Source organism: Etheostoma spectabile, unplaced genomic scaffold (assembly GCF_008692095.1).
Source record: "Etheostoma spectabile isolate EspeVRDwgs_2016 unplaced genomic scaffold, UIUC_Espe_1.0 scaffold00005843, whole genome shotgun sequence".
NCBI lineage: Eukaryota > Metazoa > Chordata > Actinopteri > Perciformes > Percidae > Etheostoma > Etheostoma spectabile.
Window position 1 is genome coordinate 1 of NW_022603307.1, and position 16,593 is coordinate 16,593.

The 16,593-nt window shown below is 45.5% G+C and overlaps 1 protein-coding gene across 1 annotated transcript in view; it reads left to right on the forward strand.

Moving 5' to 3' along the window:
- The first annotated feature begins 16,040 nt into the window (after nucleotides 1-16,040).
- Nucleotides 16,041-16,593, forward strand: part of LOC116677808 (gastrula zinc finger protein XlCGF7.1-like) — a 29,473-nt gene continuing 28,920 nt past the window's right edge. The window contains exon 1 of the mRNA XM_032508059.1: nucleotides 16,041-16,332. Within this exon, the coding sequence (XP_032363950.1) occupies nucleotides 16,238-16,332 (95 nt within the window). The 5' untranslated portion in view covers nucleotides 16,041-16,237. The remainder of the gene's footprint in view (nucleotides 16,333-16,593) is intronic.

Sequence of the window (16,593 nt, forward strand, 5' to 3'; positions counted from 1 at the left end):
TGAAGGAAAATGAGAATTGAGCAGAAGTACGTAGGAGGGCGGAGCCAGGCTAAGGCTGACTCCTGATTGGCTTTTACTACACAGCATCTTCTTGCTGATGTCTTTAGCAGAAAAGTTTGCTTCAGCCTTTCGTATTCAGACGTCTCTTTATTCTGGCTCTTGATAAACTAAGTCTGTCTTTATTAAGTCCAGATCTAATAGATTTCAGAGTAATTGATCCCTATGCTTTAATAGCTCTAAACAGGCAGGTTAAGCCAGGGGGTGGGGGGAGTTGTTATTTCTCCCATGGCGCCTCCTCCTGGAGAAAGAGAGGATCACCTCTTTGACCTCCAGAGGATAAGTCAGTGCCAGCGTCCACGTCCTCCAGTCCATAAAGACAATCCAGTCAACATCTTTCAACTCTGTCCACGTTTTCTAGTTGGTTCTTGGGATTGTCCTATTACTAGTGTGGTGGTTGAAGTGTGATATGGATTTCTGACGTTTTACCTTTTTAGAAGAAAGATTACATCATGGTCTGAGGGACCTGTTAACAGTTGGGTTTTATAATCCTTTCTGGTTTGTTGGTTAAAACTAAGTCAATTCTAGAGTGTGATGTGTGATTCTGGGCGGGTTGTTTCTATTATCTTAGTGAGGTTAAAATATGCTGTTATCAGCTTGAGGTGTTCTGTCTTTTTATGACTACATATCGTACGGAGTGCTTTGAGCTGGTCAGAGTCGTCAGCATCTTAGCAGTAGGTTGGTTGATAGATGCAGATAGCTGTCAGAGAGAGAGAGAGAGAAGGAGAGAGAGAGAGAGGAGAGAGCGAGAGAGAGAGAGAATAGTGAGAGAGAGAGAGAGAGAAGAGAGAGGGGAATATTTACCCAACGTGTTCCAGTGTGATGTCACTGGGCCATTTGATCTGATTGCCTTTCAAGTTATCTTAAAATTCATGAGATGACCCCCCAAACAGCCCCCCTTTTTAAACACCGGGTCCCAAACAGTCCTATCCTCATCAAGTGTCCTAACATTTTTTAGTTGTTTATGTTTTCTGAGTACTGGGTTACGAATGTTACGTCTTCCCTTGTGTGGACTCTGTCCTTTTGTTCCGGGCGTTGTGGTGATGGCCTCCCACTGCAACGCTGGTTCCTGGCTCAGACCAACCGGGGGGCCGCAGTCGAGCTGACGTTGGCTGAGCACAGCGTTCCCCCACCGCTGGCGTGGATCAAGGGCAGCGGAGCAGAGATGGAAACCGCATCGGGCGACAGCAGGCAACCTTCGGTCCTCCGCTGCTGCATCGCTGATCCTTGGCCCAGCACTGCCGCTGACGTGCTGGGTAGTGTCTCCGACTCGCCGATGGCAGCTAGCTGCAGCTCCGCTACTGTTATACCGGTGTTTTGTGAAATCTTTAGACAGGATCGCGGAGTGGTCGACTACAAGCAAATAACCCCAAAAAACACTTTTTCCTGCCAGGATAAACTGTCCCTTTACCCTGTCAACAAAATACAGAACAGATGTGTTCGACAGGCTCACACTGTCAATACACATGAACGCCATATTCTGCGGGAAATAAAGAGACACGTTTATTTTAGCAGAAAACGCAACAGGTCAGGGGGGGTGGAGACAAGTATCCTCCAAGCTCCCGCTGTTGTAAAGCTGGCTCTCGGCTCGGCACAGCTATGTGAACTGCCGGCATCCAGATGGTGGTGAACCGGTTCAGCGTCTCTGTTCCAGCTGTTGTTGCACACGGGCAACCACTGCAACCCTGGCTCCAGTAAACAGGGTCAGCTAGAATTCACTCACACCTCCCATTAGTTCTTCTAACCCTTGTATCATTATCTCTGCATGTTTCCCCCTTGGGTCTACCAAAGGAGTCCTCAGCAGACGGCAAGCTGGCCACCGCAGCAGTAAAGGAGGAGGAGGAGGAGAAGGAGGATGAGGAGCCTGCAGCAGCAGTGAAGGTGGAGGAGGAGGAGGAGGAGGAGCACTTTACAGATAGACCAGGTCTAGACCACACTCCAAAATTTACGACCCAACAGTTCTAGTAGTTTCCTCCAGAGCAATGTAGCTGGGCACCGCAGAACAGGTAGCGGGACCATGGTGACAGCTGCTACCGTGATTTTGGAGCATCTCTGATCCGAGGGAACATGCTGGGGAAAAAGAACATAAGGACTCCGGGGAATGACTCCCCAGAGCTAGGTTAGTAACTAGGTTAGTAACTAGGTTAGTAACTAGGTTAGTAACTAGGTTAGTAACAAGCATTTCTGGGACATGGATGCACATAAATGAAAAGATGGAAAGATAGAGGAGAGAGGAGCTCAGTCCCCAGCTGTCTAAAACTATTACAACAAAACCAAGAGAGACAAGGTAAAGAGAGGAGCCTTGTCGGGCTAGAACTCTCCCCAACCGGATCGGGCTGTATGCCAAGTCTCCCTCTAGTTTATTATATGCTTGATTATATGATAGATAAATCTGACAACTATGACGAGAAGCAGGTGGGCCGGGTTAGGCGGACGCTGCGACTCCTCACTCCCAAACAATATTCAATTCTATGTCCTAACTATAAGCTTTATCAAAGAGGAAAGTCTTAAGCCTACTCTTAAATATGGAGACGGTGTCTGCCTCCTGAACCCCAACTGGAACCTGGTTCCACAGGAGAGGAGTCTGATAGCTGAACGCTCTGGTCCCTGGACCCAGACCGGAACCTGGTTCCACAGGAGAGGAGCCTGATAGCTGAACGCTCTGGCTCCCGTTCTACTTTTAGAGACTCAAGGAACCACCAGTACCCCTGCACTCTGGGAGCGTAGTACTCTTGTAGGGTTGTAAGGTACTATGAGCTCTTTAAGATAAGATGGAGCCTGACCATGAAGAGCTTTGTAGGTGAGAAGAAGGATTTTAAATTCTATTCTAAATTTTACAGGAAGCCAATGCAGAGAAGCTAAAACAGGAGAGATGTGGTCTCTTTTCCTGGTTCCTGTCAGAACACGTGCTGCAGCATTCTGGATCAGCTGTAGAGTCTTTATGGATTTTTCCGAGCAGCCTGATAACAAAGAATTGCAGTAATCCAACCTAGAAGTAACAAATGCATGGACTAGTTTTTCTGCATCATTTTTAGACAGGATATTCCTGATTTTTGCAATATTACGTAGGTGAAAAAAGGCGATCCTTGAAATTTGCTTTATGTGGGAATTAAAGGACATGTCCTGATCAAAGATAACTCCAAGATTCCTCACAGTGGTGCTGGAGGCCAGGGTGGTGCTGGAGGCCAGGGTGGTGTTGGAGGCCAGGGTGATGCTGGAGGCCAGGGTGATGCAGGAGGCCAGGGTGGTGCTGGAGGCCAGGGTGGTGCTGGAGGCCAGGGTGATGCTGGAGGCCAGGGTGGTGCTGGAGGCCAGGGTGGTGCCATCCAGAGTAACTATATCTTTGGATAATGCGTCACGGAGGTGCTTGGGTCCCAGAGCAATAACTTCAGTTTTATCTGAGTTTAACATTAGAAAATTACAGGTCATCCAGGTTTTAATATCCTGAAGGCACGTTTGAATCATTGTATTGTATCACGCCCTCAAAGGTGAAGGTTTGGTATTTTGACTCTTTCGACCCACAAATAACCTTAGAAATAGAAAAAAGGACTAATAGGAATGATGAATTAGAGTGAGAATGGATTGTCTAAAAACAAAGTGTGAGGAGATGTTCTTCTGTCTGCACTCACCTTTCCAGTGAGGAGAACACATGGGAGCCGCAAGACCACCTGGACCTGGACCTGATCACCGAGTACATGCAGAAACACGAGGAGGAGGAGGAGGAGGAGGGCAAGAGGAAAGGTGTCAGGGAGGCCTCGGGAGACTCAGAGGAGCGAGGGAGCAAGAGGAAGAAGGAGGAGGTGAGTGAAGGAAAGAGGTTACTCCAGACTGAAGACTCCCAGAAATCTAATCTCAATATTAATGAATGCACAAAGAGGGTTTCACAAATGTCTTTTAGGATTTATATATTATACCGTAATTCCTCAAAGAAAAACTGGTAGTCATCAAACTCCGCCCTCTGATAGTGGCCGGGGGGGCAACACGGGCAAATAAAGGCCAGGGAAATCAGAGTGGATAATCTCCTCAGGGCCTTTCATATAAGGTGCATTCAAGTTCATTGTAATGTACATTTCTACTAATTTAATTTAACATATTCAATATATTCAGGCCAAGTTTTAATCAAGGGATGCGTGGATATGCAAAACCTACTTTTCAAAACTCGGTTTACTGACCCATCTCCCTGAAACTCGGCATATAGCATCTTGAGGTTGCTGTTACAAAATGTTACTAAATTAATTTTCTTTGCGTAAATTGTAAAATATGATTTTTTTGTAAATAGAGACCCAGACAACCCTTTGGCATATCTCGTTAAAATGAAATCCTATCAACGTGAATCCTGAGATTCTTTTTTTTCATCCCACTCTGACTCTTGACCAAATCTGTACAAAGGTACATATTTTTTCAAAGTCTGCTTTATTGTCAATTTCTTCACATGTCAAGACATACAAAGAGATCGAAATTACGTTTCCCTCTATCCCACGGTGGAGACGAGACATTTTTAACAATTAGGTCACAGACAAACAAACATAACATTCAAGTAAACAATATAAAAATAAGAAGGCACATACAATGAAGTAAAAAGAGCAGCAAAATGTGAGTTGAGATGTGCAATTGTGCATACAGTAGACAGTCAATATAATAGTGCAAAAGTCAGGCCAATAAATGGCTGAGGTAGCAGAAGTGTGCTCAGAAGTGTTTCAGGACAACAACAACAAGTTGCAAAGTGTGCATGTGTACAAGTGGAGTAGTGCAAGTGGAGTGGTGCCGGTCAGCTTTTGTGGGTCCAAAGGTCCAGGATGTTATGTAGCTGAGGGTGGAGGGGGGAGAGGGGGGAGAGAGTTCAGCATCCTAACAGCCGGGTGTATGAAGCTGTTGGTGAGTCTGGTGGGGGGGAACGTAGGCTTCTGGACCTCTTCCCAGAGGGCAATTGATCTAACAAATTGTGAGTGGGGGTGACTTGCATCACTCACAATTGTGGTGGCCTTGCGGGTGAGGTGGGAGGTGTAAATGTCCTTCAGGGAGGGGAGTGAAGCAGCAATAACCCTTCCAGCTGTGTTCACTATGCGCTGCAGGGCTTTCCTGTTGTATTTAGAGACAGCAACACAGCTGGAGAGGATGCTCTCAGTGGAGCCTCGGTAGAACGTGGTCATGATGGCTGGTGGGGCACTTACTCGCCTGAGTTTCCGCAGGAAGTACAGGCGGCGCTGAGCTCTCTTCACCAGTGATGCAGTGTTGGTGGTCCAGGAGAGGTCTTCACTGATGTGCACCCCCAGGAGTTTGGTGCTGGTCACTCTCTCCACCACAGCACCGTCGATGGTCAGTGGCAGGTGTTGGATGTGACCTCTCCGGAAGTCAACAACAATCTCCTTAGTCTTGCTGACGTTCAGCAGGAGGTTGTTGTCCCTGCACCACATGTATGTTTTTTTACACACGTGTGTGTGTATATATACACACACACGTGTGTGTGTGTGTGTGTGTGTGTGTGTGTGTGTGTCACACTCACCTAAAGGATTATTAGGAACACCTGTTCAATTTCTCATTAATGCAATTATCTAATCAACCAATCACATGGAAGTTGCTTCAATGCATTTAAGGGTTTGGTCCTGGTCCAGACCATCTCCTGACCTGGTCCAGACCATCTCCTGACCTGGTCCAGACCATCTCCTGACCTGGTCCAGACCATCTCCTGACCTGGTCCAGACCATCTCCTTAACTCCAAACTGAATGTCAGAATGGGACAGAAAGGGGATTTAAGACCTTTGGAGCGTGGCCTGGTTGTTGGTGCCAGACAGGCCGGTCTGAGTAGTTCACCATCTGCTCAGTTACTGGGATTTAAACCCACAACCATCTCTAGGGTTTACAGAGAATGGTGTGAAAAGGGAAAAACATCCAGCATGCAGCAGTCCTGGGGGGGGCGGGGATTGCCTGGTTGATGCTAGACGTCAGAGGAGAATGGGCCGACTGATTCAAGCTGATAGAAGTGCAACTTTGACTGAAATAACCACTCGTTACAACCGAGGTGCAGCAAGGCCACAACACGCACAACCTTGAGGAGGGGGGGCTACAACAGCAGAAGACCCCCCCCGGGTACCCCTCATCTCCACTACAAATAGGAACAAGAGGCCACAATTAGAAAGAACTCACCAAAATTGGACAGTTAATTTTTTCTATTTTTGTTATTGCCACTCTTCATTCTAACCCCAACCGGCCCGTCAGACACCGCCTACCAAGAGCCTGGGTCTGACCGAGGTTTCTGCCTAAAAGGAAGTTTTTCCTCGCCACTGTCGCACTGTTGCTGCTCTGGAGGAAACTAGAACTGTTGGGTCCTTGTAAATTCCGGAGTGTGGTCTATCTGTAAAGTGTCTTGAGATAATTCTTGTTATGAATTGATACTATAAATAAAATTGAATTGAAATTGAATTGAAATTAAAGACTGGAAAAATGTTTCCTTGTCTGATGAGTCTGGTTTCTGTTGAGACCTTCAGATGGTGGAGTCAGAATGAGAACCTGGATCCATCAGGCCTTGTTACCACTGTGCAGGTTGCTGGTGGTGGTGTAATGGTGTGGGGGAGGTTTTTTTGGTACGCTTAGTGCCATTGGGCCTGGTTTAAGTGCCCCGGCCTACCTGAGCCTGGTTCCTGACCATGTCCATCCCTTTATGGCCCCATGTCCCGTCCTCTGATGGCTCCTTCCAGCAGGATAATGCCCCATGTCACAAAGCTCACATCATTTCAAATCGGTTTCTTGAACAGGATAATGAGTTCACTTTTGAGTGTTTAGCGATCACTGAGAAAGTGGCTGTAACTACAGTGTACTTTGTCGGATCTGCTTAAAACTTTTCAGGATTCATCAGAGTCCGCTCCTGACGACATCTACATGCCGAAATTCGCTCAAAGACATAGCGCCCCCAAGTGGCAACAGGAAGTAGGCCTAGAAGACAAGGTGCTTTACTTACTCCTAGAGATTTCATCACATCAACTTCAAATTCAGTCTGAGTCATCTCAAGATGTTGAAGATGAAAAGTTATTAAAAGAATTTTTTTCGTTAAACGGTGTAGGCGTGGCATGGCGGCCATTTTGAGTGTTTAGCAATGAAGATGAAAGTGGCTGTAACTACAGTGTACGTTGTCGTATCTGCTTGAAATTTCCCACAAACACCAAGAGTCCAGTCCTGAGGACACCTACAGGCCAATATGGCCTTTTGGAGATAGCGCCACCACCTGGCAACAGTAAATATGCCTTATAGGACAAACATCATCCGATTTACATGAAACTTAGAACGTGTGGTCTACATGTGATAGTGAGGTGGCCCCTATATTATGACCACGTCCAGTCACTCAGGCCACGCCCCCTGTCATAACATTTGAACCGTCTAACGTAGATACTTATGTGAGGTGTCATTGAACTCAGCAGAGACTTCCTTTTTTATGGGTGATGTTGACCCGCCCCACTATGATGCGGCCACGCCCCTTTCACAGTTATTGACCTGTATGACGTATATAGTCAAACTGGTGACCCAAGTCAGGTACAGTCTTGTGTGAGGTATCAATGAACTCAGCAGAGACTTCCTTTTTTGTTAGTGATGTTTGAGCCACCCCCCTATGATGCGGCCACGCCCCCTTTAACAGATAATGACTGTATGATGTATGGACTTGTGTGAGGGTTATTGAACTCAGCAGGGAGTTCCTTTTCATTGGCGACCATTTTCAGCGTGTGAATGACGCGCCAATGCGTGGTCGCAAGGAGAGGCGTCCGCCGGTATCCCCGACTCTCACAGGTTAGCGAGGGCCCTCCATCGCTGCTTGCAGCTTTGATTTTCTTTGGTTCTCAAATGATATTTTTTGTAAATAGAGACCCAGACAAACCTTTTACATATCTCATCCAAATTAAATCCTTTCAATGTGAATCCAGAGATTCTTTTTTTTCATCCCACAATGAGACTCTGGACCAAATCTGTACAAAGGTTCATATACATTGTGTGTATATATATATATATATATATATATATATGAACTGCCAATATGATCTTTACCATGTTGGAAGTGTTTGATCTAGTCATCAATCCTGGATGACTCAGAACCTTTACATACATCAAAGCTATTTTTTAAACCTCCATGATCACGACATATGCGCCGGTGTTTGTCGGTGGCATCAGTGATCCTCAGCAGTTTTATGTCAGAGCACAGCAGAAAGCTCTGCTGAGCTTCAGAAATGCTTGAGGAAATGTAGCTTGTGTGGACAATACCACATTACTTGCTCAATAAAAGAGGTACACCTCTGAAAAGCTGTTTGATTCAGAAACCAGACACGCTACTGAGAAGTAGTTAAACTAGTATCATTACTGCTCAATACTGCTGGAGATACAAGTTTGATTTAGCAACAACAAGCTAAAACAAAAGGTCAAAGGTCAACTCATTGAATCAATGGTGCCCCTCATTGCTAATGTCTATCAGGGACAATGGTTCTAAATTACTTTACTGCAGTAGACCTAGTCCAGCAACATAAAGACAACACAATAACCCCTACAGATACAAGTGCAATGTAAAAATCTGATAATTAAGAAAGGTAATGCATCAGACAGACTATGTTCCACAGACATGCTCTAAATGTGGACATAGTTTCTAGTTTAAGATAGATCTCTACAGCGGCACCTCACTAACTCACTCTCTGTTTTTCTGTCTAGAAACGGAGAGAAACAGCTGACAGCGGACATCACCGCTGTCCCCACTGTGACAGAACCTTCACATCAAGATATTTTAAGATTCATCAGATAGTTTACAATATAGAGAAGCCTTACAGCTGTGATCTATGTGGGGCAGCTTTCACACAACAGAGCACCCTAAAAAGCCATCAACGCATTCACACTGGAGAGAAGCCGTACAGCTGTGAACAATGTGGGAAAACGTTTTCTTACTGTGGTAGCCTTAAAACTCACCAGCGCATTCACACTGGAGAGAAGCCGTACAGCTGTGAACAATGTGGGAAAGCGTTTTCTTTGAGGAGTAACCTTAAAAAACACCAACTTATTCACACTGGAGAGAAGCCGTACAGCTGTGAACAATGTGGGGAAACGTTTTCTCAGAGTGATAACCTTAAATCTCACCAGCGCATTCACACTGGAGAGAAACCTTACTGGTGTGAACAATGTGGGAAAACCTTTTCTCGTAGTGATCACTTTAAAAAACACCAGCGCATTCACACTGCCTCGTTGTGAACATGTTCCAGAGCCAAGCTGTTTCCTCCTCCTCATGCCCTGATAGCTGTGTTGTTATATTCTGATCTTCTCTCCACATTGAAGGCTGACCAGCAGTAACTCTATCTTCTGAACAGCATGTATGTTGTCATGGCTACGACTACATATTACGCTCCCTCCCTTTGAAGGGGTCGTCCTGTCATTCATGTAAATAGTTTTAACCCTCTGCTTTGAACCGTAGTGGACTCAGTTCTGAGACGCAGGCAGCACAGTTGCTTTTCACCGACTGTAAGACCCAGGCGGACCCAGCAGAGCATGCTGGGAAACGCCGGCCTCTCAGCTGATCTAACAGCTGATTAGTTCTGAATCGACTTAACATTATGACGTTTTTTTCTAAACTTTTTATTAATTTTGAATTGGAGGGATTTTAACTGCTATTAGTTTAATTTGAAGGCGTATTCTGTCCAGAACACATGTTGTGAGGCTGATAGTGACGTTTAGAAGTCAGAGAGACTAAATCTGTTCAGATTACAGATCATCTCCAGTCTGTTGTTCATTAAAATCAGCAACAGATCACATGTAGAGCTTTTTGAGAGCTACTCTGTCATAATAAAAACAACTAGAGACTGTGGACCAGCTGATATATGGGTCTGAGAACATTATATCAAATCGGACCACAGTGTTCCTGTCACTTCTGTCCAGCCTGAAGGCTGCGGAAACATCTGGAAACTGTCCGACTTGGGAGCGGATTCCGTCCCCCGTCCCCCGGCTCTCGTCCCCTTTACAGGCGAGGAGCAGCTCGTCTCCAACGAGCCTCATGTGAGCTGTCCCGCTCTGTCCTCTACAACTCAAGGGACAGATGTGCAGACAGTGACTATTGAGTCTTGTAACTGCGAGGTATTTTCCAACTAAACTGGCCTCAAGCACCACCCTGGCCTCCAGCACCACCCTGGCCTCCAGCACCACCCTGGCCTCCAGCACCACCCTGGCCTCCAGCACCACCCTGGCCTCCTGCACCACCCTGGCCTCCAGCACCACTGTGAGGAATCTTGGAGTCATCTTTGATCAGGACATGTCCTTTAATTCCCACTTAAAGCAAATTTCAAGGATTGCCTCTTTTCACCTACGTAATGTTGCAAAAATCAGGACTATCCTGTCTAAAAATGATGCAGAAAAACTAGTCCATGCATTTGTTACTTCTAGGCTGGATTACTGCAATTCTCTGTTATCAGGCTGCTCGAAAAAGTCCATAAAGACTCTACAGCTGATCCAGAATGCTGCAGCACGTGTTCTGACAGGAACCAGGAAAAGAGACCACATCTCTCCTGTTTTAGCTTCTCTGCATTGGCTTCCTGTAAAATTTAGAATAGAATTTAAAATCCTTCTTCTCACCTACAAAGCTCTTCATGGTCAGGCTCCATCTTATCTTAAAGAGCTCATAGTACCTTACAACCCTGCGAGAGCACTACGCTCCCAGAATGCAGGGTTACTTGTGGTTCCTCGAGTCTCTAAAAGTAGAACGGGAGCCAGAGCCTTCAGCTATTAGGCTCCTCTCCTGTGGAACCAGGTTCCAGTCTGGCTCCGGGAGGCAGACACCGTCTCCACATTTAAGAGTAGGCTTAAGACTTTCCTTTTTGATAAAGCTTATAGTTAGGGCATAGAATCGAATATTGTTAGGGAGTAGTAGTTAGTCACATAGTTGTCAGATTTATCTATCATATAATCAAGAATATAATAAAACTAAAGGGAGACTTGGCATACAGCCCGATCCGGTTGGGGAGAGTTCTAGCCCGGCCGGGCTGGAGCTCTCTTTACCTTGTCTCTCTTGGTTTTGTTGTAATAATAGTTTTAGACAGCTGGGGACTTGTTTTGATACACTGAGCTCCTCTCTCCTCTATCTTTCCATCTTTTCATTTATGTGCACCCATGTCCCAGAAATGCGTGTTACTAACCTAGTTACTAACCTAGTTACTAACCTAGTTACTAACCTAGTTCCTAACATAGCTCGGGGAGTCATTCCCGGAGTCCTTATGTTCTTTTTTCCCCAGCATGTTCCCTTGGATCAGAGAGGCTCCGAATCTGGTAGCAGCTGTCGCCTTGGTCCTGCTCCATGTTCTGTGAGCCATGTTCAACTGCTACACTGCGGTGCCCTGCTACGTCTCACGTCCTGCTACGCCCTGCTACGTCCTGCACGTCCTGCTATCCTGCTACGTCCTGCTACTGTCCTGCTACGCCTGCTACGTCCTTGCTACGTCCTGCTGTGCCTTGTTAATGCCGCACAGCGTCCTGCTATGCCATGAACTACTACAAAGAACTGCTACAAACTACTAATTTTTTCTATTTTTGTTATTTCCACTCTTCATTCTAACCCCAACCGGCCCGTCAGACTCGCCTACAAGAGCTGGCGGGTCTGGGTCTGGGCCTGGGTCTGGGGTCTGACCGAGGTTTCTGCCTAAAATTTTAGTCGAGGATGAATCTTTATTGTTGAGAATACAGTTGAACTTTCAGTATTAGTGCCAGACATTAAACATAATTCAGAGATAGAAGTTGTTGTTTTTTGCATTTTGAGAATAAGTTGAAAAGTTGAAAAATGTTTGGAATAAAATCTAAGGTCCAGTTTTGAGAGAAGGGTCTAAATATCAGGAATAATGTTGAAATATGGAGAATAAAGTCAACAATTCTCATTTTGACTTCATTTTCTAAAAGCTGAAACCAATCTGAAGATCTTCCTCCTCTGATGTTCTCTTATGTCTGGTACTATGTGGACAGTTGGTGTAACCACCCTAAATCTGATGGTTTTTAAAAACAATAGTTCAGGTTATGCCACTTTGTATTAATTGAGTAATTTTAATTCTCAACATTTTTCAGCAGTGGTAAACATTTTGCGGTAACGTCCACCTGGTGGCCGCTGAGCAGCGCTGCTGTTCTTTACTGAACCTGTTGCAGACGGAGAAACAGCAGGAAATAATCTCCTGGACAAGGAGGGACAAGAGGGACAGAAGGGAGGGACAAGAGGGACAGGAAGGGACAGGAGGGACAGGAGGGACAAGAGGGACAGGAGGGACAGTCTTAATGGCTGCTGCACTAGCTAGTTCTGGAGGAAGCGTGGGTCTTGTGTTCAGTGTCAGTGTATTTGCTAAACTGTTTATAATGTTTATGCATATTATTAGTAGAGACATATGTGGCCGAAGTTAAATTACATATGCTGTGCTGACTTTAGAGCTGAGCTCATAGTATGTCTGTATGTTGCTGTAGTCTGATCTAAACATAAAGAACATGGAGCAGCGCTGCTTTTTTCTTCTTTTCTGAACCTGTTGCAGACGGAGAAACAGGGAACGCGTAGCTCTGAAAGAAAAAGAGAATAATCTCCTGAACAGTGAGTTATTTAGTTCTTTCTTTTGATGGTGGCGTCTGAAAACCTCTTCTCACTCGCTGTGTTGTGTGTGTGTGAAACTGCGTCTGCATCTAGGGACACCAGACCGGATCAGGACAGCACGTTGACATCTTGGACAGAGACACCCAGCCCACAGCAGTTATCAGGAGCTGGTTTTTATTAAACTACTTAACTGGGATCGTAGAGTGGAATCGTTATTTTTAACAGAAGTAGAACAAGAATGGTTTATAAAGCTTTTTCTATTTCACAGTAAAATGTCAAATAAATGAAATAAAATCCTCAACTCCTAAAAGGCATTCCTAGAGTAGAAATCCAGTTTATCAAATATATCTTCACCACCAGAATACAGCTCCTACATCAACACTGGACATCTTCATTTAACATCACATTTTACACATAGAAGTAAACATCGCATTCAATAACAGTTACCTGCATATTTATATATTCATATCCAGAATTCATAACTTTCAGCCCTGCAGCGATGTGAAGGTGACGCCAGCAGACGGCGCTGGTCCCATTCATGCAGGAATTTAACAGAACCTGTTTCCAACCCGGTACATGTGGACCACTACACTGAAGGGACTACTGCTGCAGCAACACTTAGACATGGAGTTTATGTTGTTATTACACGACATGTTGGCTTAGTAGATGGGAGTGTTACAGTCATAGTTGGACATTAGAAATAATATTTTTTTAAATAAAAGAGTTCCAGTGTGGTTGTGTTTTCATTTCTCTGCGTGAAGTCAATAATCATCTCCAGCCAAAGACTAATTAGTTATTGAGTGTCAGTGCATCTGATATCTATCTTCTCTTTATCCCTGAACCAGGACATCGCTGAAAGGATTTAAGTAGTGATCCACCTGGAGCTGCTATGTTTTTTGCAGGTAATGTTGGAGGCTGATCACAACCTGGTTACACTATGGAACAATAGTAACGTTGGAATGTCTTGTGTGTGTGTGTGTGTGTGTGTGTGTGTGGTGTGTGTGTGTGTGTGTGTGTGGTGTGTGTGTGTGTGTGTGTGTGTGTTTGTTGTGTGTGTGTGTGTGTGTGTGTGTGTGTGTGTGTTGTGTGTGTGTGTGTCCCAAGATGGCGATGTTATGTCCCGCCCTACTCTGCCTCTGATTGGCTAGTACACGTTGTCTTTGTTGGTCGGATAAGGCATGAGGAGTGTGATTGGTTAGGGTTGCAGAAAGAATACTATGGTAAGCCAATCAGAGCGGAGTAAGCCAGATAGGGCGGGACATGCCGTCACCGTCTGTTGGAAACTTAAACACACCCTCTTCTCATGCTGGACGGGTTGTTGTTGTTTGCTATGGAGATATAAATCGTCCGTACGAGTTTTGCTCGCTTTGGACTCACAATAGGAACACAACTGTAACGTTTCTGCTGTCCTGCGTCTGATTGTGTACCTGAACGCACCGCAGAGTCTCCGGTGGTGAGTACCGTTCCAGCTGGTCATATTTACCCGTTCAACAGCAGGGTGGACACTGAACTTCAGCAAGTCGCACTCTTCCTTTCAGCTCTAATAACATATTCATCACGGTCCCACGTCTTAGGCTAGCTACTGGAAGTTTAGAGAGCTAAGCTACAGCTTATTCTACATTACATGAAGCTAACGTTAGCCCACAAATAAATGGAGCTAGCTAAGCTTCAGCAACACGGAGCTAGCTAAGCTACATCAACACAGAGCTAGCTAAGCTACAACACCACGGAGCTAGCTAAGCTACAACAACACGGACTACTAAGCTACAGCTACACGGCTTAGCTAAGCTACATCAACACGGAGCTAGCTAAGCTACAACAACACGGAGCTAGCTAAGCTACAGCAACACGGAGATAGCTAAGCTACAACACACGGAGCTAGCTGAGTCCATCCAGGACGGGGGTTTCCTGCATTGATCCTCTGTCTTATTCTCTCAAGGAGAGAGGGACATCTACCAAAACCTTTTCAACATTTAGTTTGCAGGTATTTTTATTTTGTTTGTCTTCTCACACTAATGTAGCTCCCAACACAGAATTACATTACAGACTAGTGTAGTGCGAAGAATGTCAGATGTTTTATGCCACTACATTACTGACCCTCTAAGAAGGACTATCCACTACCTTACTGACCCTCTCAGAAGGAATATACCACTACACTACTGCCCCTCTAAGAAGGAATATACCACTACATTACTGACCCTCTAAGAAGTTGCAGTACATATCTATATTATATGATATGTACTACTGCATAATCTCTGGGCGTGACTGCTGACTGGAGTGTGGAGAGGTAATATTTTAGTAACGGCCCGTCCTCGGTGTCCGGTACCGCTGCTCCACAGACGTCTCAGACTCTTGTTTGAATGTTCCTCCACTTCTCAGAACGGCATGCAGCGGAGGTCATGGCTCCGCTGTAGTTGTTGACCTCGTTGATTTCCAGCTCTACGTCAGTAACGTTTTTCTGAAGTTGCTCGCAGGTTTCTTTAAGACCCCGTTTCTGTCGTCCCAGGTCCAGAATGTCTTTACGGCAGAAGTCCAGAGACCTTTTAAGACCGTCCATTTGAGCTGTGTTGTAGTGGACATCGTTTGGTCTGCTCTTTCTCTTTTTATTCTTCTCAATGACAGCTGTAATAATTGTGTTCTGCAGCTCAGAGAGCGACGGTTCTGTCGGTTTGGCGGGGACGTTTTTCTCCGTCCGTGACCTCTTGTCTTCTCAGGGTGTTGTTTCACAGGTGTAGCAGGAGAGGAACTGCAGTCTTCACCATGTCCCCGCTTCACAAGCATACGACTGAATTTCGCTTATGTTCCGTTTTTCTTTATTAATTACAACCTCCATATCGTCCAGTCGCAGGAGTTCATCTTTCTCAAGTTGTCCATCGCTAGCATGTGCTAACGTTAGCTTTAGCTCCAGCTAGAACCGATAGCTCCACCTGTCGTAGTTTCAGATCGCTGCTTCTTCAAATACAATATGAAACTTCTTTAGGGCAACGTAATGTAGTTACATTAATAATGTGTGCAGTTTCCCACATTATTATTCGCTAGGACGACTTCTCATGTCGCCATCCTGAGTCGACCTCCTAATATAATATTACACAGAGATACCTGACACTCTGGTCCTATGGACTGGTCCCTCATCACCCTCGCGTTCTCGTCCATTCAAACAGAAGATCTGAATCTAGTAAACATGGTCAGCTAGAAGTCACTCACACCTCCCATTAGTTTTTCTAACCCTTGTATCATTATCTCTGCAGTTTCCCCCTTGGTCTACCAAAGGTCCTCAGCAGACGGCAAGCTGGCCACCGCGCAGTAAAGGAGGAGGAGGAGGAGGACAGCCTGAAGCAGCAGTGAAGGAGGAGGAAGGAGGAGGCAGCCTGCAGCAGTGAAGGAGGAGCAGGAGGAGGACAAGGAGCATACTGCAGCAGTGAAGGAGGAGAGGAGGAGAGCAACCTGCAACAGTGAAGGAGGTGCAGGAGGAGGACAAGGAGCAGACTGCAGCAGTGAAGGAGGAGGAGGAGGAGGAGCAGCCTGCAGCGGTAGTGGCAGTGAAGGAGGAAGAGGAGGAGCAACCTGCAACAGTGAAGGAGGAGGACAGGAGCAACTGCAGCAGCAGTGAAGATGGAGAAGGAGGAGTATGTGTGGAGAAGGTTTTTGGACCGCAGAGTGGTGAAGGGAAGAGTAGAGTTTCTGCTGAAATGGAAGGGGTTCTCAGAGTAAGTATGAGTCTATAATATTAATACTTGGTGTTTCTTGGTCTGATATATATAATATATTTACATATTGCAATAAATGTCAGCATTGTAACACGCCCTCAAGTTGAAGGTTTGGTATTGACTCTAAGTTGCAGACACAAATAACCTTAGAAATAGAAAAAGGACTAATAGAATGATGAATTAGAGTGAGAATGGATTGTCTAAAAAACAAAGTGTGAGGAGATGTCTCTGTCTTCACTCACCTTTTCCAGTGAGGAGAAA